This window comes from Centroberyx affinis, unplaced genomic scaffold (genome assembly GCF_046629955.1).
Source record: "Centroberyx affinis isolate AG114_WGS23_722 - 3 ecotype Tasmania unplaced genomic scaffold, CSIRO-AGI_Caff_v1 ptg001058l_1, whole genome shotgun sequence".
NCBI lineage: Eukaryota > Metazoa > Chordata > Actinopteri > Beryciformes > Berycidae > Centroberyx > Centroberyx affinis.
The window spans coordinates 1,002,339-1,030,083 of NW_027279609.1; the positions used below are offsets into that span (position 1 = coordinate 1,002,339).

At 39.4% G+C, this 27,745-nt stretch overlaps 1 protein-coding gene across 1 annotated transcript in view; it reads right to left on the reverse strand.

The window, feature by feature from the left end:
* The window catches only part of LOC139647169 (voltage-gated inwardly rectifying potassium channel KCNH7-like), a 36,020-nt gene that overhangs the window by 1,976 nt on the left and 6,299 nt on the right, over positions 1-27,745 (reverse strand). Inside the window, exons 3-15 of the mRNA XM_071523021.1 lie at positions 22,952-23,107; positions 17,797-18,237; positions 16,112-16,323; positions 13,935-14,360; positions 11,035-11,434; positions 10,598-10,797; positions 8,160-8,412; positions 4,277-4,482; positions 3,961-4,045; positions 3,679-3,803; positions 3,573-3,609; positions 1,943-2,099; positions 154-334 (exon numbers count right to left, since the gene is read on the reverse strand). Of these exons, the coding sequence (XP_071379122.1) occupies positions 154-334; positions 1,943-2,099; positions 3,573-3,609; positions 3,679-3,803; positions 3,961-4,045; positions 4,277-4,482; positions 8,160-8,412; positions 10,598-10,797; positions 11,035-11,434; positions 13,935-14,360; positions 16,112-16,323; positions 17,797-18,237; positions 22,952-23,107 (2,879 nt within the window). The remainder of the gene's footprint in view (positions 1-153; positions 335-1,942; positions 2,100-3,572; positions 3,610-3,678; positions 3,804-3,960; positions 4,046-4,276; positions 4,483-8,159; positions 8,413-10,597; positions 10,798-11,034; positions 11,435-13,934; positions 14,361-16,111; positions 16,324-17,796; positions 18,238-22,951; positions 23,108-27,745) is intronic.

The following is a 27,745-nucleotide window of genomic DNA, read 5'->3' on the forward strand; positions in this document are numbered from 1 at the left end:
ATTTCTGGCACTTACTGTGGCAAACCTCTACCATCTGGCACCTAAGAACACAAGCCTGTGAATCATATTTGCAAATACCACTGGGCTCATATCTATTAAAAAAAACGCAGGGACACAATCTGTATCTATTGAATGAAGTGAGAACCCCCTTACTTGAGTTGCTGTATGGCTGAAGAAATGGCTGGTAGTCAGAGCAACGGCCTGCACCTTCACAGCAGGTCTGTGATAGTCCGGACTGGCAGTCACAGTGCTGTAGGCCGGGGGTCCCAGGGTGGACTGCCTCTGCAGCAGCTGCAGGATGGTCTGAATATCTGACATCATCTGAGACTCCAACCTGGAGCACAGAAAAAGCACAGAAAAAATAGAGAGAGAGAGAGAGAGAAAGAGAGAGAGAGAGAGAGATGAATAGATAATACTTTGACAGTACTGATGACGCAAGGAGTGTAATGGATGACAGCACATTCAACTATGCTTTTCTGTCTTTCCGGGTGCTTCATTGAGCACTAGGTGGCGCTAGTGCTTCTCGGCAGTGGACAAATGAAGAGATGGTGAAGGCTTGGGAACACATTCTGTCAGCGTAGTAGACGGTTGCCACTGCTCTTGCTAGGAGTGATAATGAGCATTCAGTGGGAGGTGTGAATTCGGCATTTTCTGTGGAAATGACTGGATCACACTCCTTCACTCAGTCTAATTATGGCTAGATTTAATCCAAGTGCTATATTTAGGGCATCAGGCAAAATGGGTTAATGCTGAATAATGTTTTAATTACTCGTCTACTATTCAAGGACACTGTCAGATTCACTTTGTTCCTGGTTTACATGTCGCTGTGTGCAACATGTGTTTGCTAGGCCATGATTATGAGAGATATAGTAAATGCAGAGATACAGTAGGTATTCAATGCAGGTGCAGCAAACAGGATTTTTTTCTTGGGTGTTGATATGACTTGGTTCTAGAGAATGCTATACCAATAGTTTTTTTTCTGTCATATCCTTTCAGACTAGTCAATGGAAAAAAAAAAACTTAAATTGAGCCGAAATGGCAGAGAAATGCTGCTGATCCTATATAAGGCAGCAGCGCTTGTTAGGGGAAAAACAGGGTCAGGTAGAGTGCAGTGGATAAAATGTCTTATTTGAGATAACCAAAAAAAAATCTGAAGCAGCCCAGTGAAGCAGGAGCCCTCCAGTGTTGTCTCTTGTTCTCTGTGATAATTCCTGCTAAAAATACCACCTGCTGTTCATCTGTCTGTCTGTCAGGTGGCCTGCTGGCTGCAGGTGTGTTGTTATCACTACGCTCATCGTGTTTATCCACCGCAGGAAATAATGAGAATCAAATGTACTAATGCTGGACAAGTAGCCTATTTACATATTGTGATGTTTGAATCAGACTGCATTTATCTAGAGTAGGCTATCTCCTGGCATCTCATGTTATTCCTTCACAACATTTTTCAGACATACTTGTCTGTTCTCAGTTGTCTGTTTGAGATTCAGAGGTTATTTCAGTAATGAGATCCATTCAGAAATAAAAGCAACGCTACAAACAATGTTCATGCACCAGTAACTGCAGTCAGAAAGAAGCAGAAGTGCCACAATTGTTATTTATCTCTTTGCCCTCTACAGTTTCAGAGGTTGTAATTATCTGTATTCTTGATGATGTATTATAGTCAAATGACTGGACTCTCCTTTAGACTTCATCATATAAATGATAAAACTCTGAAAAAGGGCGAAGAAAATGAGAGAAATACAAACTGTGCTATGACACAAAGAACCCCTGAGGGGCTTATAACAATATCTCACCCCAAACGAAGGAAAAAAGCAATATGCTAACAATATTAAACTTTCAAACTGACACTCTGATGATATACACAGGTGAAGTTCATAATCTGGGGGTTCTTTATGGTTTATGATATATTAGGATAAATTAGAATAAATTTTAAAACATGTACCTGTTTAGGTGCTCTTGAAGCTGACCTAAGCGCTGTTCCACCTCTCCATATGTGATTTCACTGGCAGAATTGTCCTCCCCTCTCAGGTCCTGCAACTGTGCTGACTCATCCAGGTAGTCTGTGGGCTTCTTACAGGCCCATTTATCACAGCACAGATCTGGAGAGAGAAACCAACACACATACTTTACAACCTCACATGTGGGTCAGAGCAAGGTAATCACTAAACCAAAAAACCACTGAAATAGAATGTAATTAATCTCTACAGGAGAGCTGCGTGTTGGTTCTTTGTCGTCATTTATCAAGCCCTTGTTGCAGGAAAATTGTTAACGCAATGTTTTTCCACACAGCTAGCAATCTAACCCTGCTGTTATCTCTACTGGGCACCTGTTAGTAGTCAGCTCCCTGTGCACTGATTTGTGCTGAGCCCCTTTTGTGATTTTAAACAGAGTGATGGTTAGCTCTGTGTGACTATATTATCTGGTGCAGCAGTCTGTGCAGGTGGCTTTGCACAACTATGGCTACCATGATGTGCTGTATATATACTCCTTGCTGGCTTTGTTGTGTGTGCCACCGCAATAGATGGTGTTTACCTTTGCCCTCAGGAGGTCTTACTTTCAATACACTTCTAACAGTGGAGATCAACAATAGATGCGGTATGTCCCTCAGCAATTTACTGACGTTTTACCTCCATAACCCCAGCTGTTGTTCATGTATTGGTTGGCTAGCGAGTCTTATTAGGAATATGTGAAGCTGTCTAGAAATGCCCTTAAAGCACCCTGTGACATCTAACTCAGGTGTCGAGGTGGGTAATGTGGCAATTGGACATGGTTCTGCAGTTATTTAAGGGTATTCTAGATCTGTAAGCAAATAAATTCCTCAGAGAATAATTAAGCAGGTTATGAATTTGGGGTAGAGTGAGTGAGCATGTGATGTATGGGTGTAAGACAGATTTTCCTTAAGCCTCCAAAAATGACCTACACTATGACTAAAACTTGAAAAAAACTAAAACCTGGCTCCACTGAGACTTCCCATAATATTTGTTTCATGGGAACTACTGTAGGGCTGCATAATTCAAGCATAGAGATTTAGTCAGGGATTTACTATGAGCATGATTTGATGAATACACATTTTTTTTGTCATTGAAGCTTGCTCCATTCATACAGGTGTAACTGTCTATTGGGATTTTCTGCAACAGGGTTGTTGTGGACCACTTTGACACATACATGTCACCAACCAACTGACTCAACAGCCAATCCATAGACCTATTTTCCTACTATAGCGAGATGACTATGACGCTGGAATAATTGGATGATGTTCATCATGATCCTCTTAAAGCGGATATCTGCAGCAGTGGCCTTTTTCATGATCCAGCTGCTATGATGTCATTTCTGTGTGGATACTGAGGGACTGTACCATCCTGGCTGCACGGTTTGGGAAATCAAGGCTGTCCAGTCCTTTAGAAATAGGATACACAACCTGTCTAGTAAGGTTTGAGTTTAGGTTTAGGTTTAACTGAGGATTAGCATGGTGCTATGCGATTCAACTCACACACCAACAGGTTTTAAGAGCTTCTGTCAAAATAGTAAAGATTATGTACACATTTTCAGAAAGATAGAACAAAGCATGTTACCTTCAAAAGATGGGCTTCTCTCCAAGCTGTCTCTGACCTGGATGTGTCCAATGAGATTTGAGTCTAGGCCCAGGACCGGGGCATCGGCCGAGGAGTAACCCAGGACTGTTGAGCCCAGAGACCGCAGCTCATCTTTCCCTGAGTTCTTGCGGTCTTCTGAACCTCCCTTTAGGCACGGGTTAGAGTCCCTCTCCCTCCCAGAGTCTTTATCCACTTCCTTGTTGTTTTCCCCTGTGGAACGGTAATCAACAGGAGTCAGTGGAACACACTGTACCCTGCTCCCCAGAGAATAGCCTTCCTTAAGGAGCAGTGCTCAGTGAACAATAACAAAGAACAATTTTGCATCCACAAAATACAAGATGTAGACTGCAGATTAGTTTCTATTCACCTTTAGGTAGATCTGGTGTGAAGGAGATCCTTCTCCTGCCCTTAGTGCCCTCATCATCTGAATCGCAGCCTTGGGAACAGGTAGCCTGCACCAATGTGAGTGTTAGCATTAATTAGTTAATACAAATATTAATGACAAATATGTTATTGAAATGATGAATTCTGAATTCCTGTTAGACAAGTAAAATCTAATAATTTAATTATCTTTGTGAAGACAGTTTTAAAGGGAAAATCCATGCTACTGTAAATATTGTATTCAATGAACAACATCAATTAGACATGCAAAGGTCCCACAATACCACAGTAATATTATCTACCTTGGTATTATCATCTCTGAGGTTGAAGGTGAGCTCCAGGTTGGTGAAGAAGAAGTCAGCAAACTCTGGGTATTTGTCTAGCACCTCCAGCAGCTCTTCTCTCTGAATGGTGTGCAGGTCACAGTAACTCAGCGCTCGCACGTCAGCGTTGGACTTTCCAGGCTTGGCATATAGGTGAATCATTTCTCCAAAGATGTCATTTTTTCCTGGTAATGACACACACACAGACAGTGCACCTTGTCAAATTATTCAATGGCAATTTGAAACTAGAAGGGCACTCGGAGAGCGCAGACCTCCGCCAAGGTTCGTGCTATTATTGCTTGTTCGTGAGTCGGATCTGGATCCGCTTCAAAATGTAATGGGTTCTTCCTTGGCCCATGCTACACCCTTCCATGAAGTTTCATGAAAATCGGGCCAGTAGTTTTTCCGTAATCCTGCTAACAGACAAACAAACAGACAAACAAACAAATGGCACTGAAAACATAACGTCCTTGGCGGAGGTAAAAATGACGCAAAATTTACTCACAATGACATCTACAGGTAGTCATGCATAATATGCAGTGAGAAAATTTGACTGTGTCATGTCTTCTATGTGGACTTATCTAACTATTTCTCCCACACTGACTGAAAAGACGGCAAAAATATCTATTTGTTTTTGTGGATTATGAAAATCAGAGAGCCTTTTCTCCATATGGATACTCTCCCCAGGTCTGTACATCAGTTGTCTTGCTATCTCTGATCCATTATTTATGCTGATGAATAACTGCCAACTCAAAGCATCTTTGATGTTGAGAGAAAAGGGTTTGATTGTGATTGACATACTTTACTTGTTGTGTACTTCAAAGGGAATATTTGTGTAGATAATGGCTACCACATAATGAAGTCAGTTCTTCAGCAAACTCATAAGACGTCGTAAAATCTACCATAGGCCTCGGTTTCAAACTTGAGAATGAAATATATTGCTTTGTAGAAATGGGGGTGCATTTTCCAAAGGACTAGAAGTGTAGTTTAAAGGGCATCATGAAGAAGGCCTTTGTTGGTGCCAGGGTTCACTAAATGCCAACACTGTGAGTAGGGGTTCATGTGAAAGAGATGTTGGTGTGTTGGTCTCCAGTCTGCCCATCACAGCAGGCAGCGGACACCTCTCTACCACAGAAGACAGCGTCACACAGAGTGTTGTACAATCTATCTCCCACATACAGCTCTCGCCGCAAGGATTTAGAAGGTCATCTGCTCAGACGGTGACGTAAGAGACTAATTCCTCACCTCTGGAACAATACTACTGACCAAGGATGGAATCCCACCAAGACCATCTCTTCTGTATCATCGCTTAACTGTTATTCTTCCGAAACTTTGAGAAATTAAAAATGTTTTAGGACTAAGGACTGACTGCTACCTCAAAATAGGGGCTGGGACTGTACTGTAGGTAGCAACAGACAAATAACATAAGTTTTTATAAACAAATTGGTGCAAAATGGTGCTGATGGAGCATTATTTTTGTATCAAATATAAATGAGCCTGATCTTTGAGATCAGTGACTTTTTCCAGTGTATTTGTTAATAATGGGTTTTGTGTGATGCTGCAGCTTTTGCTAAGCTCAGACCCCATTCTGTCAGGTGCAGCTTTGGAGAGCATTCATCTCATGAATAATGGCAATTTTAATCCAGGCTTGGCCCGTAGCACCTGGTTGTGGTACACCAGTGAAGAAAAACATTATCACTAATAAGAGTAATGAGTATTTAGCATCAGTCTATTACAGAAACAAAACATTATTTCAAATTTAGAGTTGACAATTGTTTTACACAGAACTGTCTTTTAAAGCCCTCTTTCATAATCCCTTTTTGCAGCTTTAACTCATCTCCCTGTGCTATTAAAAAAGTGGTAAAGCAACGCTATGACAGCCATTTCACTGTGCTCTTTGAAATTGCTAAACAGTCTTCCATGGAGCCACTTAATAGAAATGTCAGAGGCACAAGCTTGTCACATGAACAACCTATTGCCTAAAAGACAGAACCTTGGGAAGGTATACCTTGCCATTCTTGTCAAAATGTGCGAACATGATGTGGTTTAGATAACTGGTTTAAAAAGTATTCAAGTGTGAAGAGCTCAAAAAGGACCAAACACATTTTATTGTAATGGAAGTCCCACCGCACCTCTTTGTTAGTGATTCTGTGTTTGAACAGTGTGTCTCCATTGGGAAACCACACAGCCTATCCTTCCTTGAGCTGATTACAGTAGCATCTCTGCGTACTTGCAAATATCAAGCATCCTAAATTGAGTTGGAAGTTATGAAAATCAATAATTCAAATCATTCAATCCAATGGATCAGAAAAAAAAGAAAAACAAAACAAACAAAAAAAACCCCCTACAGATTTAATTCTCTTACAAAAAGAGACACGTCAAAACCCACAAGTGAATTCAAAGCACACGTGCTTTTTGGACACATGCTGGTTTTCATATGTGAACAATATTTTTCATGTTGTATTCACGTTGTATTCACATGTGAATACAATGGTTTAAAGTGTGTTTTGTTGTTTATTTGTTTTTACCTGTGAAAACTTAATTTCACATGCAAAGAGACAATTCAAATGCAAAAAGTGAAAATGTAATTTTCACTTGGGAAATGGGAAATTTCCCATGCAAAAAGATTTGCCTAATCATGTCTTAAAAGGTTTTTCACTAAAGCAGGGAATTAGTTATGTTGCTAAAGTAACATCTGGCCATTTAATTTTCTATTCCAAACTAGTTTTGAGATTACCATAATATCACTTTAAACCACCCTGTCCTGTCCTGTCCTGTTTTTTTTTTTTTTTAATCAAAATGGACCACAAACAGTGGAATCTGGGTTTTGTGTTTGGTCTTAGTAGGTGGTTTTGAATCCCAACAGGTTTGATGTTGACATTCAATACACATTCAATTGAGAGATCTTCTATACAATAGGGATGTAACTGATAATATAATACTTCCATAGATGTATCTGATAGAATTGTTCACACCTTTCAGTGGATGGTCAAGCTCGAGAGGTTGAGAACAACAGAGTAAGATCACTGGCATTTAAATTCATGATACTGATGACAGACATTGGCAAAAGGTCAAACAAAAAAGAAACCCATCTTGAGGCAAAGGAGAAGGAAATCTCTCCAACTTGTTCCACTGTCATCAAAAACTCCTTTTACCACTTAGCTGCCATTTATTTTATTGGCATTAATAAGTACAACATATTGTTATAGCTTTACTGGCAGCAGAAAAACTGTAGAGTGGACTTAAGACAAACTTAAGACTGTACTCTTTTTCAGTCTGGGACCCTAATTAAATTGACTCTTTGCCGAGGGACCAAGATTATCCAAATATGCTTATACTCTTATCATGAGGGTAGAAACAAGCCCACAATCCATTTTGTCTCCTGCCTTTTAAATCTTTTAGAGACTTTTTTTATATGTAGAAGTAGAACTTCTGCTGTAGATGGAACATAAGTGTTTGGGAAATTTGTTAATCTATCATAAACATTACAAACTGAAACAAATATTTTAGAAGTTATATGGTTGGTCTTTGTATCAAAAACTCGACAATACATTTCTCAGTGAAAAAATAATTCAATCTAATAAATCACTATGTAAACAAAGTCAACAGTGGGGCAACAGTGTTTTAAAAGCAACAAATGCCATACTGCATAATGCACAGAATCCACAGGTTTTTTCAGTTTTTGTGCCAGTTAACATTGAATATTCTCAGCTTTCATAAAGGACATAAATCACAGTCAACCTTTTTTCTTTCACTCCCCAGTTGCCCATCATCATACTTCAGGCTCCATTACCTAAAGTAATCGCCCTTGGATGTTACACTACCATGGCAGTAACACATGATCAAGAAGGGATTGCCTTACCAAGGATGGCTACCACAATGTCATCTTTCAGGATCTCGATGGAGCCGCGGGACAGAAAGTAGAGAGCGGTGAGGACGTCACCGCTGTGGACCAGGGTGTCTCCTGGAGGGGCGTGGATGGTCTGGAAGCGCATGGCCAAGGCCCTCAAGCAGCCCTTGGTGGCTCCGTGGAACGCCTTGCAGTCCTGGAGAAGATTCCTATTGAGGTGGAGGCAGATATCCGCCTGGAGGCACTCAGGAAAGCCTTTTAACACCTATGATGCAGAGGTAATCCATGTGTAAGATGCACACAAAGATCCGTTTGATAGCCTTGGATGAGATGCATATGGAAAAGCATTCTGCCAAGACAGGCGATGCAGTCCTGTGCAAGCCATGTGTAGCAAATGCCCTATTGTTTTAAGATGAGAGTGCTTTCACAAAGAAAAGTTGCAGTTAAGCTCGACAATGGCACACAGAGATGAGGAGATGGCATGAAAACAAACACTTAACTGAGTGATACACAGTTGGTACACAGTAGCATGCGTCTACACCACAAAAAGATCCATATTGTACAGTAAGAAAAGGATTGAGTGTGAAAACGTAGACAGACAATATACCATTTCTTAATTGAAATAGGTTCATATTTTTTATATTGAGATTGAAAGATTGTTGATAACCCCCACTGGAACTGGACTGAACTGGAAACACCTGAAGTTGAAGTGTGGATGTGAAATATTGTGTGACAAGTATGAGTAATGATGATGAATAATGAAACCAGAAGGTCGCCATTTTTATGCCCCAAGTGCATTTATTAAGTAATGCCTTACTAGGGCTGAATCTCAAAATCTTGAAGTGTGCATCCACCTTAAGAGAAAGAATTGGCTGCATGCATTCATTGTTATATAATGTATAAAAGTACAAAAAACAAACTGTTCTTCTCTGTTTGTTAATTTAAATAACCACAAATAATGGAACTTTTTACAGATGCACAGATGTTTCTAGCAATCCTTCAGTGCATATGTCAAGCAAGATTTGTATCAAATATTCAGGAATTCATGAAGATATTACAGAATAAAATGTGCTATGATGATGATCCAATTCACAAAAACACCACAACTCCAAAATGAAATGGATCCAATATCCACAGGACATTTTAAATCTTACATAGCATGAATCACATAGAGCGTAGATGTGGCTTTTAAACATGTGCATTTTCACCAGATTCCTATGTAACACTTTAGTTTATAGACCTTCATTTTATCTCACATAGAGATATACCACATATTTAGCACTGCATGTGTCTGCCTCAAATTTTTATACTCACCGTTATAAGGGTGGTAAACCCTCCTTCCTTTTACTGTCACCCTAAGTACTAAGACTAGAAAATTCTGTGGCAATTCCAGCTGTAATTCTGGTCCGATGCAGACCGGTGTGTTCGTACCCAGTATTTAAAAAAATGTATGAGTCATTATTGATATAATCACCACAACTTACATTTAAACGATTTCATAGAGTTTCTCTGATGAGCATAATAAACTAGAGCCATGAACAATTAGGATGAATGAGAAGCTAATTTATAGGAAAGTATTGCAATAATTCCTAGATAGTACACAGTTAAGCTTGGTCTATTGGAAATATAAGCTTTCAGTGCCTACAACATTTTAATTGATGGGTGATAGAGGAGGAATTTCTAACAAAGTGTAGCCGAATTCCTAGTACTACCAGAGGTGCTTTGAAGTAATTCAGCTGTGATTTTTAAGCATCACAGTTTGAAGAAAGCTGAATTTATTTTTCTTACCATGTATTTACTTCAATAATACCGGCCGGGTGACTGTAAAAGGAAGTTACCGATAAAGTTATTGCACGTAAATGTACAGTTGGGAATCTTGACAAAAGTTGCCAATATCCGCTATTTTTCAATGTATGCAAACATTTATTCATTTATTCAATTACTCCATTTTCCCCCACTCATATTTGGTCTGAATATTTGAAACCATTCCCTGTATTGCATGCCGAAGAAGGGCATCTTGCCTGAGACATCTGTGCAATACAATTTACTGTCATGTTTTCTTTATTCTAATATATGTAAATGTGCTATAGCAGTGACATGAAAAGTGCAGTGTGTGTAGACTATTTTTGCACTAATGCATACGGAAATCATGCATAATTTCTATAAATTTATAATGCTGATACTGTAAGGATAATGATGAGAGTGATGTTAATTTAAACAATGCTGAAACAGCGACACAAGCCATGAAGATGGCAACAAAACAAAATATGTACCTCCTGCTCTTACCAATGTAGAGATGTTAATCCAGGGGAAAAGCAGACAAGAGAAAGAAAGCTCTATTTAGCATTTTGCATAAAGATTGTGATTATCATTCATTGAGCTCTGTTAATTTTACTAAGAATCCTACACAGTTACAGTAGCAGTTAGATGTGTTTATCATTGTTTCTTACCGTGTTCATGTCAATGCCGTTGGTGTAGGTCCAGGAGTGTTGGAAGTATTCCTCTAGCCTCTGCCTCAGCGGGTTGGGGATCTGGTGGAAGCGGATGAACTCCTTGACCCGCAACATTTGAGCATGGTAGCGGGCTGTACCCGAGTACAACCTCTGGATGATGGCAGAGACGTTCCCAAATATACTGGCATACATGAGGGCTGAAATACAGACAGTGATCAAGACATGAGGTGAGTCATATTTGCTTCAGCAACACCAGGAACCGTGAATGTGAATAAATGCTGCTATAAACACAGAAGAGTGTGATCACGAAAAGAATGAGTTTATGTTTTTTACCATTACAGGTACTATGCTATAGATAAACACAGAGTAAAGTTGTTAATGGAAAATAAAATGGATCCATTGTGAAAGACGATAAAAGACCATAACATACTCACAGCCGATCAACATGACACAGATAGAAAAGATCTTCTCAGAGTTGGTGTTGGGGGAGACATTTCCAAAGCCCACACTGGTCAGACTGCTGAAGGTGAAGTAAAGTGCTGTGACATACTTGTCCTTGATAGACGGGCCAGAGCTAGGATCGCTGTAGTTGTACCTCTTTCCTATGGACACGCCCAGATTGTCTAGCCAGCCAATCTTGTGCTCCAGGTAGGGCTTCTCCACATTGCCGATGGCATACCATATACAAGCTAGCCAGTGGGCAATGAGGGCGAAGATGCACATGAGTAACATCAGGACTGCAGCTCCGTACTCAGAGTATCGGTCCAACTTCCTGGCTACACGCACCAATCGCAGGAGCCTAGCTGTCTTCAACAGGCCAATCAGAGTGGTGGTCTAAACAAAATGTAAATAAGGCATTTTATTAGTGATAGTAGTTTGTATATTAGTATGTTTGGCTAACCATAGTGCTACAGTAATTTTATCACACAAAAATCAAGTTTTTAGGTTGAATCAAAATCCAAATGCTCAAAAAAGCAAATGTCAATTTCTACTTTACAATACACTAACCTATAATTGATTATGATATGTTGCACTTTTCATCTGTCATGCAAGTCTCTCATGAAGAAACAATTTATTTTGTTGCAAATCTACCCCAGCCATGAATGCCAGCATGTTTTGTTAGCTAGCAACAAATCTCCATCTGTGACAAAACACTAGACTTCATTTCACAAACTCAGGTAATGGTTTCCTCAACAGTGAACTAAATAGGCTAAGACTCTATCCTGGCAACTCCCTGTGGCTCTTTGGTCAAAGCCAAATTAACACTGAAGTGAAGACACCAGCGGTGTACAGATAAATCCTCATTTATTGAAGAATGAACAGGCAGTAACACACACTGAATGAGTCCCAGGGAGTTTGCTGCTTGTTCTGTCTCATCAAGAAAGGCTTCAGCAACACTTACCACTGTAGCCTGGTCATTTATTTACCTGACAATTACAGAATGGCCTTGGAAAGTGGAGTTAATGTCTGTACACGGCAAAAATGTCCTTCTTAACCAGTCAATTAATCTTGTATTTAGTCTTATTTTTCTTAAAACAAGTGAAACGCAAAATCAATCCACCAGTGGAGTGAGATATTTTTTCTCATTCAGTCTCTTGATTCAATGCAGTTCAAGTTGTTTAAAGAATCTCCTTGAAACAAACAACAATATCTTTACATTGGGTAGATCACTCACAGAATAATTTCACCTGTATCAAGAAAATTCTTGAGATTAGTTGAATTTCACTGAGCCGAGTTAATCTTTTTACCCCACGGGTGTATTTTGACTTGTTTCAACAAAATTATGATTAAGACCAGATACCACTTGAGAAGATGGGCATATTTTGCAATGCAGTTTGTTATTTTAGACTCATCCTAATAGCTAAAATTAGCAGTGATTATAGTGCATGAACCAGGGATTTAATTTAATGTAAAAGGACAAGGTTAGGCTTCAGTGTGCCAAGCTTTTCATGTGAATCCCAAGTGGGATAATTGAATGAGACATCTTCTAGATATTTTTTTTCTATAACAAATCTATATTTAGTGCCCATGTCCTCTGTAGTGTGTACATTGTAATCTGCGATCTAATGAAAGCTTAACCTGTACAAGCAAATGTGTATAGTATTGCTCACAGTAGCTTTAACCCCCCCTCTTCCCACGAGTTACAAGTCACGACAAAACACTCAACTTCTTTCCCACTATACTCAAACTGTGTAGCAGTTTGAAAATAATTCCATTATTATTATTACTCCATTATTATTATTATTATTACACCACATGATGTTGATTTTGCATGAATGCTTCTCACAGTATGTTCAATTTGCCTGCAAGCATGTTTTGTTTTGAAAGCAACAAGACATTGATTAAAATCTATTTAAAATATATTGCCTGGTCTAATCAAAAGCTTTCCATAAGCTGTTGAAGAGTAAAACCTTCTTATTAAGCTGCCAAATCAAATGAGCCATGAGAATACCATCTGCTAATATCTGAGTTGCTTTTATTTTCTAAATCAGAATGCAGTTGAGAGGGGATTTGCTTGGTCAACCTAGAAATTATAAACCAAACTGTAAAGGTTTGATTACCAGCTATAACAATTGTATCAGCGTGTGATTACTGTATCTGCTATCCTATTTACAGAACTGAAAAAAGATACTACTTTTCCTGTATGTATGCAGTCAAACAGTTATGGCTTGCATTGATTTCCCTGTGGTGAAGGATAATGGGTTTTAATTGCAACTAATTGCAATTAATTATATTATATCCAGTCTATTCCAAGCAATGTTTCTATTCTATGAGGGAAACTGATGTTGCGTTGTTTCTTTTTGGTTTGTTGTCAGTCACTGCACTGACTCAGCAGTAGCAGCAGCAGTGGAAAAGATGATTATGGTTTATAATCAGGAGCTTTTCTGGTGTAATGGAGTGCCTACAAAGCACGATAAAGCACTGAAGTGGATCCAGAGCCTGAAGGGACATATCCTACCAACAAACAAGCCAGCAAGCCTGGCGGCCAGCCTACCAATGGCCATCTCACATCTGCATGTAAGCTGTGCACACAGCCCTGCTGGCTTGCTCCTCACATAAATGCATCATTGATTGCCATTTGGTAAGCCATTAATCCGTGTAAATGGATTCTAGAATGAGGACCATTCAGAAAAAAAAGAAAACACAACAACATGCAATTTAAAGTAATCCTTTCAGAGCCGAGACAGAAAGATTCAGGCTTTAAGTAGTGGCCCAGGGGCACAAGTCTGGACTTAGTAAATGGATAAGAGTGCAAGCATGGCTGGAGTGATGTGCAGCAAAGCTCCCTGGGAGAGAAAACACGTGAAAAAGACATGCATTAGAGATAACATACCTCATCTGATCCTGAGCCAAAGATAAGGAGGTCAAAGGGGATCGCTGCCACCATATCTATAAGGAACCAGCCTTTAAAGTAATGGATCGCTATCTTAGCTGGATGGCTGACCACCTCCTCATTCTGGTTTACGTAAGTGGTCCTGAAGTTTATGAGTATGTCAATGATGAACATGATGTCCACTATTAAATCCACTACATTAAGAGGGCTGCAGGAGTATCCACATTCACGCCTCTTCTGCTCCTCTCGGTCATTGAGAAGAAAAGCAGCGGAGTAGGGAGTGAGTATTGCGGTGTAGATGACCAGCAACAGGATCAGCCAGTCCCACACAGCTTTGAAGGGGCTGTAGTGGAGGATGGTGAACTTGTCAATGCGGGGTGTCTGGAGTTTGTACTCTGGCAGCACATCAGCTCCTAGTGACAGCACCTGGAGGAGTGGCAAGAGGGGGACACAAGTTACACACTGTATGTAAAGACTCACAACGCACATCACCTCATTATTCTGCTCCACTTTGATCACACTGTGTCAGAAAATTTCACTTCCTTTGCTTTGCAATTAAGCTTAGTCTCAAGTTGCCTTAGACCATTGGCAATATTAAAGATTTGCTTGCCATCACTTGCTTCACTTGATTTTGACATTGTTTCTCTTTGAGGTAAAAACGAACAATCAATCTGTTGATCATCCTTTTGGCAGTTTGATCAAGACAGTTCAAGTTCACTTAGCTTATAAGCTGGTTATTTCTGAAGCCCTCCAGGTAATGTACCCTCCAGAAGGACTTGACAGCAAGTATGATTTAGCAAACCTGAGAGTAAGTGCTCCGCAGTCAAACAGTATTAGGACAAAGCTTCCTCTCCAATATGACAGACAGGAAAATTGCCTGTGTCCTGGCACCATGAATAATGTGATTGTCACTGACTTGTTCCGCATCTGCAAGGCTTACACTCTGTACTCTTGGTGGAAGTGAATGTACTTGAAGTAGAATGGACAAAAACCTTTTAGGTTTCATAATCAGTTCTCTACTCAAAAGTAATAGCCCTTGGGCTGACAGATATTCAATAAAGATATGTTGCTCAGCAAACATTTGTTTTAACGATGGTTAATTATTCAGTGTGCTCAGGAAGGCTAAGCTTTCCTCTCTTTTGGCTTAATAAGTTGTGTCAGACAAAGAGAAGGCTCCCTTATGGCAGAAAATAGTGCAGGAGTGTGAAAGAGGTCAAAGGGTCTTTGTTTTCCGTTATTTCAGCACATTCCTTTATCTTCAGTCTATGAATTATAGATTTCACCATGCTAGCAGTCAGGAAGTAGATGCAATGTTCACATCTCTGCGGTGTGTCTCCAAACTACTGACAGTCAGCAGGGAGGCAGAGCATTTAATTATGATGATGGTGGGTCTTCATTTATGAATGAGAGCTTTATCCTTTGACTGCATTACTGCTGTCAAGATGACTCATCTTGTTGAAAGAAGTTTAAATATAAGCTTTCTGCGGCTCCTCTTGTGCTTGTTTTGTTGCTGACATTGCCTAGAGGATACTGGCAGCAGTGTTTTGCTGTAGAGGTGAGACCTCCACACGGAGCTTACAAATTTGCAGTGCATGGTTATTTCCATTCACAGAATAAATACAGAATGTGTCAGAATTATTCATTTTAGCCCAAACAAACAAAGAGGAGTGTATATTGTGTGTGTATATAATCTCATCAGCTGAAATACAGGAATCAATAGGTTTAGAGATGGTGATGAATATCTGCACTCTCAGAGGAGGTCCTTGGCAAGTCCTTGGCCCAGGTTCAAGTCCCGTAACAGCAAGTGTCCGTGTGTCTGAAATGTCCTTGAGCAAGACACTGAATCCCTAACATCTTCAGGAGCTTTAAACTTTAACTGACCCTGCACTTTGACTTGCATGTGGAAGGGACAAGCAAAGATATGAATTTCTCCTATGGGGGATCAATATAATATCACAAAAAACACAGAAAAAAAAACAAGAGCGAATCGCACTAAAAACGTGAGTTTTCTAAATAAAGACTAAATCTAAATACCTAACTTAACTAAATCTAAATCAAAATAATATCAGTGTGAGGAATGCCATGGGCCAATGGGTCAAACATGCTTCATTTTCAAAGGAGGGAGCACTCCAGAGTAGATACCGCAACATCAAGTCAAGAGGAGTTTACTGACTCACCTGTGTGACTTTTTCTGTGACATTGTGAGTTCTCTCTTTGACCTTTGGTGCTATGATGGTTTTCTCGGATGTTTGTGGAGAATGAGTCTTCTTATCATTCCCCTCAGTGAAGTTGAGTGCAATCAGAGGGATCTTGTTGATGGTGCTGTACTTGTTGATGTTGGAGTCAGAGGTAGAGCCAAGTAAACTGGACTTTAGATGATTAAAAGGGCCTGGTGGGTTGGGAAAAATAACAGTCACTGTAGAATAACAGTACTCTTGGTAAACATCTGTTGACAGTAGGTTACAACACACAGTCACCGCCAGAGTTGTCACCATCTGTTGGCTTTGAATTGCTTCGGCTTCCTCAGAAGTCTGTCTTTATTGATAGAAATATTGTATACGGTATGAATGTAGTATAACAAGAGGCACTTGAGCTGCCTAAGGTCCCAAAATAATGAACATGATATATTTATATTATATAAAAAATTAATGAGGTCATTAATTAATTAGGTAATTAATTAAGCTAATTATTGCATTAATCTATGTCAATGTACTCGTCTCATATAACACATGGTTGGTTGGTATAATATGAACTCTGTATATTAAAGCATTAATGACTTATAGAAGTTTAAAGAAAACCTTATTAATCCTTATTAATATGCAAATGTATGCGGCTAAGTGGTCCAAAATCTAATCACAACATCTACTCTATAGAGGGATCCTGTGGTGTAACGATTACGTTTTTATCATGTGCTGTTCTTGAGTTATTGCGTTCACAATAATGTGTCTACAGACAGCCAGACAGCCAGACAGCCAGACAGACAGACAGACAGACAGACAAACAGACGTCACCATGATAACATGATGTCCAGCATACCATGTACCATAGCGGCGGGACATAAAAATCAGTTCAGCAAGCAAAAATTAAGAAGTTACACTTTGCAGTTAAAAAAAAAGATGCATTCAACTGGTTTCTCAATTTTACAAGAATGTACTTTAAAATGTTTCTGTAACATACTGTTGAGTTCTGGTCAGTGCAATACCTGAATAAAATTAGAGAGGAATAATGGGAGGAGGCAAAGGTTTTTGCAGAATCCCAAGCCATGACAAGTAGAGACATATTCATTTAGATGCATTTTGTTCATTCAAATACAGACATTTTGTTCATGCAGGTATATTTAAAAGCAATGCTTTTGATAAGCAGTTGATGAGTGCAGGCAGCAAGCTTTCGTTTCAGGATGTGCATACATTATAGGATTTTTAAGACTGCTGACATGACAAAATCACCACACTGGACTAAGTATACAATCGTAATATGTTATTAAATGCAGTAGGCCCACTCGACCTACTCCACCAAAAGTGGATCTCTGATGAGCATTTATGCTGATTGCCTTGCTTTAAAGTCATGCTTCAAAGCAGTGCTGAGCACTGAAAGCATGGACAGAGAACACGTTACCTCTGATACGGCAACCATTGTCTAAAAGCAGTATTTTGTGGTCAGAGCAGATAAAGGAGAAACAAATCTGTGGATGCAGATAATGCTATTGCAGATTGGATTAAATTTGTAATAAATCGACAATTATATCCAGACAAGGCAAGGGGAATATGAAGAGAAGTTAAGAAAACTAAAGTTCTGTTTCTAAATCATTAACTAAGTAATTTGGTTTGAGGGGAGGTTTTACTTATAGAGGATGCTATCATACCTTCACTTGCATGGCGGTCCCTGAATAGGCTTTTGGAGTTGGAGCTAAAGCCCTCAATGTCGTGGACGGAGGAGGCTCGCCTCATGCTGCTGATGCTGCCTCTGGGGAAGGTGTTTGACAGGGATGCAGAGGACTGGTGCTGCTCCGTCTGGTACAGCTTCTCCCAGGGGTGCTTAGGGGAGGAGTGGTCGAGCGGTTCTGGACCCACGCTGGCCTGGGAAGAGTGGTGGCTCGAGCCGATGAGGGCATGCGTGTCATTGGCCTCGGCGGGGCTGCAGCTGCCCTTGGTGGGCGAGGGGAAGCTCCTCAGGGGCACAGAGTCCTCGTTCTCTTTGGGCGAGTCCACCATCACAGCATCTGGGTCCTCTTGTGGAAGAGACTGCTTGCTGGTACCCATTAGGCTCAAAGCGGCCTGGCGGAATCGGAAGAATCTGCTCCTCCCTAAACATCAAGGAAAGATTATGGGAAGGCATTTTTATTCGTTGGTGTGCAGCACTAGAAAATAAAAATGAATGCAAAAACCAATAATGAAAAAGGTTATCCACCCATTTTTTTTTTTTACATACAAGAGAATAAAAATCATAGTTAGATAAAAGGAGCTTTCTTCAGCTATAAATATAGATGGAAAAGTGGAAAATGGTATTTAAAAGATCTATTGCTCACTCAGTGGGAATTGATATCACACTCAAATCACAGTGTTTCAGACCCATTTCCAGCAAATGCAAAGGTCATTACAGTGCAGCCAGTGGAGAGCCACACTCACAATCATTTCCCTGATTATGTGATATTGTATTGTTGGATTTCCATATGCTATGTGCCCCTGATCAAATAGAGGGAGAACAGGAGATAACTTTTGGTTCTGCAATAATCTCCCTAGTCTGTATACTGAAGCTTTAGATGTTTTACTTGAAAAATCAAGGAGAATCAAACATACTGTATGTACTGTACGTCCAATAGCTTGAGGGAAAGAGCAGATTGCATTATCTATTTATTCTGCTTCATTAATCTGAGACAGGAGCCTGATTTTTGTGCACAGTCACATCTTCAGAGTGGACACAGGAGCATATGTTAATGGCCCCTTGGGATAGGGTGGTGGTTTTGGCTCATTAACAATAGAAAGAGGGTGAAAGTGAGACCTGTCTCACTCGTAAATATGAGGCAGCCATCCTTCAGCACCCTCCTTACATCATGTCATTGCCATCTGTTTCCATTCCCTGGCCACATGCGCTGATGTTACAACAACCTTAGCTTACAATGGAGTCATGACACTCAACAGGCTTCCTGGACAGGAACTTGATGATATCCTGGGCTGGCAGGAGATGTTGACTACCCCCCTCTGCGCCCCTTCTGTGTAGGCAGAGAGAATTATCTACACTGAGAATTATCTACACTGTTTCGCTGGCTCTAAGCTTACTTCATACCTGTATGAGATACTTTAATATGGGAAAGTCTGGCTTATACCAATCCAATAAGATGCAATACCAATATGAGATACTGTAATATGGGAAGGTCTGGCTCATACCAATCCAGTAAGATGCAATACCACTATGAGATACTGTAATATGGGAAAGTCTGGCCCATACTAATCCAATAAGATGCAATGCCTGTATGAGATACTGTAATATGGGAAAGTCTGGCCCATACCAATCCAATAAGATGCAATACCTGTATGAGATACTGTAATATTGGAAGGTCTGGTCCAATAACATGCAATTTGCTATGGAGCTGCTCAAGGAATTGTTTGATCACCCTGTGAAATATAATACCAGGGATCACTTGCTCATGATTGCTAAACTCTTCTATAATGACACCAGACATACAGTATCTCAACAACATATTCTGGTATTGTATGGATGCACTCAACATGTTCTGTACAAGCTAATGGGACCATATTCATAAAGCCTTCTATGCTAAGTGGCCAATTTAGGACCATGGCCAAATTGTAAGGTTATCTTACCATTGCACACTGACAGTGTTTGCTGTAGGTACTCTGAATTCCGCATTTCAATCTGTCACAATACTTGTTACTCCTTGAATGTGCCTGTATGACTGTAGTATCTAGAGGTCTCAAATTTTTAGGGATAAGAAAAACTACTTGATGATAATGGGCACTTCTAGAGCCTAATAGATCCCATCTAGCCCATAGATCCTAATGAATTTTCAGGAAACCACAGATGAGAACATAAGAGTCGGTTTTCTGTATTTGCCCTGCAGCTGTAGTGTAATTCTATCATAAAGGAAGCTAGCTGGCCCTGACTGATTTGTACCATTAAGCCTTCCAGGAGTCATTGACTCTAAAAACATTAATTTTCCATCCCATGCAGCAGCTATTTATCTGTTGGAATAACTCGGTATGAAATTAGAATTAAATGGTTCAAAGAGAGGAAGCATAATGAGAAGGACGCTCTTTGGCTACACACAGTTAACCTATCTGACAATAGAAGTTCTAAATTAAAGTAATTGATTGTATTGTCCTGTACATGAGTATGAGGCATTCAATTCTCCATAAATGAATGGCAGAGAGATGCATCCATGTAAAGAACAATGTATCTCTCCACCAAGTAATTTGTAAGTATTGTATCTGGTTCCAGGGCTCGGCGGCATGTTAAAATTGCTGAATGCTGTGTTCAGGATGCCGGCTTGGGGAAATAGGGATTACTCTCTGCTAGGCTCTCTCTATTGTGTTAGTTGCTATGATACCTGTCGGCTTATAGCCTACTATCAGCAAGGGATTATAATTAGTCACCCATCGTCCCAAAAATCACTTTTCACATGAGGCCAGTACAATAAAATTTAGGGTTAGGCCAGTATATCATTTTGCGGATATTACAGGCTGATATTGGCCTTATAATAAATATTGGACATTGGCCTGTCAGTCACCGCTGATATGGAGATTCCTCCTTGATCGCAGTCACATAGAAACCTGCAATTAATTTTTATTTCCCTTGCACATTTTATTTATTCATTTAATTATTCAGTAATGTTTTTTTTTATTAGTGGCTTAATTTAAAAGCAATGTATCCCAGATTTTCCCCTACCATTTAATAGGAGGGGTCCGTCACCCTGCCTTAAAGAGCTGATAACCTGAAAGGAACTTCAATTAGTTAAACAAATTAGTTTTGCATGATGGTTTAAATACTGTTTCAGAGGCTTTTCCACCTTGACAAGAATAAACTTCTGGGGGACACACTGAACACACTAATTTTCTGGCATGAAAATGGTCAAATGGAAAGATAGAGAATATCGTCAGAATATCGGCTATTGGCAGCTTCAATACAAAAATACCGGTATCTGCCTTCAAAGACCCATATTGGTCAAACTCAAGTAAAATTACACCTTTGTACCTTAAAGGCTGTTCTTCATGTGCAAAAGACAATGTGAAGGTCAAACTTTAAGTGTGATGTGTGCATGTGGTCGGGATTCTGAGTTACTGCTCAGTCACATCATATGTTTATCTGCCTCATCTAGCCACAGGTCCCCTCAGCAAAGCATGGACACAAGCAATCAACTCTGATTAGTAACGTTAGCAGCACACACACGTGCACACACACACACACACACACACACACACACACACACACACACACACACACACACACACACACACACACACACAAATTATATACACGCAGGCACACGCTACAGCACAAGCAGAATGCCAGTGCCTTGGAGGAATTCATGGTGAGTGAAGTGGATAGCTGTGCTTTGCTCAGTGAGAAGAGATGCTGAGTACCTCCAATGAGAAAGGAGCAGGAATGTCTCACTGACATTTACACCTCCTGACACACATGGGACCCAAATAAATCAAAATAAAGAATGTGGAATATATGCTGTACTCCCAAAAGTGATTAAACAGACATAATGCTAAAAAACATGTAATGTTTTTCAATAATGAAGATCAGGTTATATGAACAGCCCATTTACTCTCTACACTGAGATATAGTCCATTTTGTAAAAAATGCAAATGTAAAATGTACTGTGCTGGCAAACTAAATAATGCAAAGTTTTGTGGGGAAATCAGAAGCTGGCAACATGTTTGGAAATTACACCAGGCATTGCAGGGAATTGAAACTGAATCTCTGGTGCTTACTTAATTAGAGTCTACCAGATGTAGATGAGAATCTGCATGAATAATCTCAATTAGATCCATCCACTTATGTAATTGTCCTTCTATTGAGGAGGAGAGTGTATTTTAGGAATGGTACCATCCCACAAAACAGGCACAAGTCTCATTTGAAGAGACTTGAAGAAAAATGTCACAACAGATGCAGTGCTAAATGTGAGAAAAATTGAGTCAATCTTTTGAAATGGTACTGCGTTATGCCATAATTCAGTTTAGAAGGTGGAATAAGCTCTTCCCCAGAAGATACTGCTATGAAATAACTTTCCAGAAAAAAAGAAGCGGATATGGTTACTTTTGGTTTGTCAAAAGCCTCTTTTGGAAATCAATGTGGTTGTGATAAATGAGCACATAATGGCCACAAAATATCTAAATAATGGAAAAACATTGCCAGATAATGATCTGAGGTAATAAATGTTATCAAGAAAAAAATAAGATAATATCTCCATCCACTTAATCCTCTTCAGGGTTGGGGGGTTGTGTGTGTGTGTGTGTGTGTGTGTGTGTGGGGGGGGGGGTATCTGTGGGGAGTGTATCCCAGCATGCATTTGGTGAAAGGCAGGGAGCCATCATGTATAAGGTCGCCAGTCCATTGCGGGGCAGTAGATATATATATATATACAGTATATATACTGTATATACCAGTGTTTCCCTAGTGATTTTAATCAGCAGTGGTGCTTGGGGGTAATGTTTTGCATTGGTTCCTGATTTGTCCCCGTTTTGGTGCCAGTTATGGCTCTAGTGCAGGTTGCAGTGCTAAAAATTTTTTTTTTTTGCTTTGGACATCATAATAAACACATCAATACTACATGTTAGAGTTGCATTTTTTATGTTTTAATACAAAATTCAGCTAAATTATACAGTTATTTCAATTTCCCATTTTCTCTAGCAGTGGTGGTAATTTTCTTACTGTGGTGGTGCACCATGCACCACTGCTGAATGAATACAGAGGAAACATTGTATACTAAATGTAAATATATATATGCGGTGTAGAATTAAGTATATATATATATATATGTAAAGTAGAGTACTCACTTTGATCAGACTTTGTGGGGGATGTGTGGTTTATTTTCTCTGTAGAGTCGTCACTTCCTTCATCCAGGATGTAATCAAAGTTTAGGATAAACATCATCACCACGCCCTCCTCATTCTTCACAGGGATTATGTGAGTGTTGCACTGAAAGTCCGACCCTGAAAGAGAGACAAACTGTCTTTGCCAAAAAGCTGAACCATACCTTATCCTTCAGCTTGTAATTTTATTTATGGCTGCTCCTTGAAATATCTCTAAAAGGGGGCAGTATGCCCCAGGCTGACGTCGTTTTCAGCCTGACATTATAGAAATAGACTATTCTGCCAAAGGGACATTTAACACCAAGAGAAACTACTATCACAATCAGCCTAGTATTTATAGTGGCCATTATTCAGGAACATTCATCACATTGAAGTAAAACATGACTAACACCTCTTATGATTGCATATAATGGATATTTGGAAGAGAGAAGGCAACTTGATGTGATTTAAAGTTCATTGCCTGGTCATGTCAGAATATATGAAGTGGTACCCACTTAGAGATAAAAGAAGTAAGCCCAGGGGTTAAACATGCTTACTGTGTGTGTATGTGTGCGTATGTGTGTGTGTGTGTGTATGTTAGCATGCATGCGTGTGTGTGCATTTGTGCATATCAGTGAGCAGAAAACTGAAATAGCTTGCAGAGATTGGACCGACATAACACAACAGCGGCAGTATAGCAGAGACACCAGGGTTTAGCTGAATAGATTGATCAGATTAGAGACAACTTGGAGGATTGTAATTTGCTCACATAGCAGAAAGCCATCCATGATATAAACTTTTGTCTTGAGCCAAAAATATAACAATTTCTAGCCTGCACTGGCCAGCTGGGTCAGCAAAAGCTCTGGTGCCCCAAGGCACAACTGCCCACCAATAAAACTCTCTAACCACTAGAGACTCGCTGATAGGAAAACTTATCTAACAATCCAAAAGCTATTGTAGAACTGTGACATTTCACAATGACCATCTCTGGAGTGAGAGACAGCCGCGTGTTTACATGTGCTGGAGGAAATTGAGCTTGACGGTGCTTTCCCTGTTATCTTTGAATTTACACCAATCTCGAAACTATTTACAACACATAATCTGAAACCACACTCCACATTTAAAAAAACAAAAATCTTTCATCAAATCTTTTTAGAGAAGGTAGGGAAGTAGTTTGGCACCCTGAGGTATGCCGCACTCTTCTTAAAAGGGTTCCAAATATTTTTTAGAAAGGCACACCAGTGAGACAGTTCTCTTTTAGACAAAGTAAGGCAATTATTTTTCCTCTGTCTATCAATCCCTCTGCTTATCAGAAGCCAAATGCTTTTGGTTCTGAACTGTCTTGCACAATCCCTTGTTTTTCGCTTTGATTATGTTTTCTATGGCTTTCAATTAATGTACGAATGAAAGAAATTGAATAAAATGAGATCCTCAGTCCATCCCCTGCAAATGTCAGTCTGTCCATTTGTCTCTCTGTATGCCTGCCTGTCTGTCCGTCTTTCTGTCTTGCTTGTTGTGTTGCTCCCTCCGAACTCACAGAGGACACACATTACCAGTGTTCACAGTAATATCCTCAGGGCTCACAGACACCCTGCCAGCAGCATTCATTAGCAGTAGGCTTGCTGTCTGACTAAATATAACAAGCTTGGTCTGCCTCAACATGCCAGGATTTTATTGGAGGGATTTTTGCATGAAAACTCCAAGAAGTGATCCTGAATTGTAACCGTAGAAAAATATTCCCAAAGTGATTTGATGAAGAGATGAAATATTTAAAAAATACCCAAATTTAGAATTTGAGGTGATGGGTACAATTTAACTCTTCATGTTAAATGATGGGATTAAATACAATGGCATGCACTAGTATAATGCATGTGAATAATAGAACTGAGGCTGTACACTGCACACCCATCTTGTTTGGCGTCATAGGTTCCTACTTACAGTTTGTTGTAAAATGGGAGAGCAGTGGGATGAGTTAGAGGGATCTGTGAGTCCTTCCCCAGAAAATCCTTTTTTCATAAAACCCACTTTCCTGCACTTCCTAGTAATTCCGCGCCATTTTCTACAAAAGGGAACATTCGTTTTGTTTTGATTTTGGTCCAGCTGCTTAAATGGTACGCTCATTTTTGAGAGTGAAAGAGAAAGTGAGTGAGAGAGAAAGTAATTTGGTATTAATGACCTTTAATATCTGAAAACTATTTTAAATTATTGTTGATAAATGATCAGTAAGCCTTTTTTTTGTTATTTTAAGCAACCCTACAAAAACATTACATTTCATGATTTGTTCAAGAATCCATGTTTTTGGGTACAAAGTGTCTGAGTTTATGGTATTGTAGTCACTTTTGATCATTTAGATAATGAGGTAAAATTATAAAGGGGGTAATGCCATGTTCTTCACTTTTCCATGACCTCATGATGGGGTTATTAGGAAGGATGTCACATTTCTAACCATGTTCTCCCCATTCTATTCTATTCACACATTATAGGCTTCACAGGATACAGAAATAATGACATAAATATTTCTTGTTGTGGGCGTTTATCGTGTTAGGAGATATATAAATAAGGCATTGTTAGAAATGTGAGACTATTCCCTTTCTATTGTGCCCACTTGTATTATTGTCTGATGATATGAGAAGATGATATGAGAGGACACTAAAATATCGTTTTCCCCTTTTTTGTATGGCAGAATTCCAAAACTCAAGGTAAACGAGCTGCTAGTTTCCACTGATGCCATTGTATTAATTTGTGAGATTTTTAGCCTTGTGTATCCAAATTCCAGATAAGTTGGTAAGACATGGCACCTATCAATCATTGCTCTAACTGTAAGACAGAGCAAGGAGGAGGTGAAGTATGTTGTCTATATGTGGAAATGAAAAATGAGAGTGAAAACTCAACTTTGATCCTTCTAAATGAATACGTTGGGGAACAGATGCAGATGCTCTGTTTGCTCCATTGCTCAGGCGTGTATGCTTGGTCTGGGCTTTTTTAAGTTCTCTGAATAGAGCAGTAACCTATGCATTAAATATTAATTGTTTTTTGAAGTTCTCTGAATAAAGCAAAAGGCATATGAATTAAATATTGTGTTTTGTCTTAACAGCATTAGGGTTTCCCTGCAATTACACACAGAAATGACCACTATTCATCTTCTTAAACATCCTTTTCTTTACAGAATTTTTCAGTCAATACAATGATCCTGTGTCTTATGGCCCCCTAACATGGTGCACAAGAGTTAGTGATGATGTAACATCACTAACATTATCAAGTGACATTGAGAGTAGAAGCAGAAGGTTATGTGAAATGGAATTGAAAATGTATGTATGAGAAATATAAAGCAGAAGCTGTTAAAAATCACCAATCTGAAAAAAAAATTACATATGAATAGTGCTAATGTTTCTTTCAATTCATGACATCCAAGATGAACTGTACAGTATGAAGAACAGCAACCATGGTTTGTGTACAGCCAAAATGGTAAATTCAGCAGAAATATCTCCGGGCTGGAATTTACCTTACCAGATGGAAAAACAATGTCATGCATAAAGGCTAAGCTGTGGGGGTCCCTTCTCATCTGCTCCCCTGCTGAATGTCACCTCTACCAAAACGGATCAAAGGAAGTGCCTCCTCATTTTATAACTGCTATGCTAAATCAGCAGAATTTGGATCGTTACAAATTTGATTACCGCCTGTCCAACCTCAATGTTCCAAGCTAATTTGCCCGCAACGCTCACTTGTCCTTGCAAAGAAGAAGAACTGTTTGAGAATAAAACTGGGAAATCCTTTCTTTCCCTTCACCGCAAATCAGTGGCAGGGTTGTGGCCATGTGATCAGCAGAAGTATTCACGACCTGCCATGGTCATTAGGAGGGATTGTTAGGAGAGACAGCCTCTGACGTTGATTGAATACAACTGTGCAGTTCATTTCCTGCCTGACTTCCAACAAGGGCCAAGAAGTCTACTTGGTGTGGAAAAATATGTGAACCCCAATCTCAATTCTTTTTCTCAGTTTTGAACATCATTATTTAAGTAAATGTTTAAATTCATCCCATAATTAGTAATATTGATAAAGATCAATTGGATATGCAATTTCTGTGGAATACCTACTTTTTCAAGCAGTTTTAGATTAAATGATCCCTTATGCATGATGCTTTTTATGCATGTTCAAAATAGAGGCGCTGACATGTAGTTTTATGATATCCCAAACACATTGAGTTCTTTGTCATTATGTGATAAGCCACAGCCACATGCTACAATCAAAACCAAGCTTTACATTTTGACTCATACTAGAGCCCAAGAGCATGCGAACCAAATTTGATTCAATTTGAATTCAAAATATGAAAACATACAATTTCTAGCATTAGAGATGCCCCCCTTTGATTGATGTTAAATTGCCTTGGCAGACATGGTTTCACCTGCACCGAACAAGTATTGAATAGATAGTCTGATGATGGACAATCTGTTGTGGAGTTCAACCAGTTTTATGATAAGCTATGGCCTTTCTCAAATTCATTGGTAAATTGCATATTGTTTATCTGAATGGGCCTATTTATGGACCATTGTCCATAAATAGGCAGTCAGTCTGATAATATTGTGTAATATTGTTTCATTTATTGAGGACATTTCCAGAATGGGAAAAGCCTTGGGGAAATCCATTATTTTCAAACAAAAAACAAAAAACAAATAGTCCATTTGTACAGCAAGGTATGTGAATATGAAAACAGTGTGTATGGTAGATAGAAAAAGTCATAGGAATACACGTATTTTTTATCATCACTGTGTAGTTAATTTC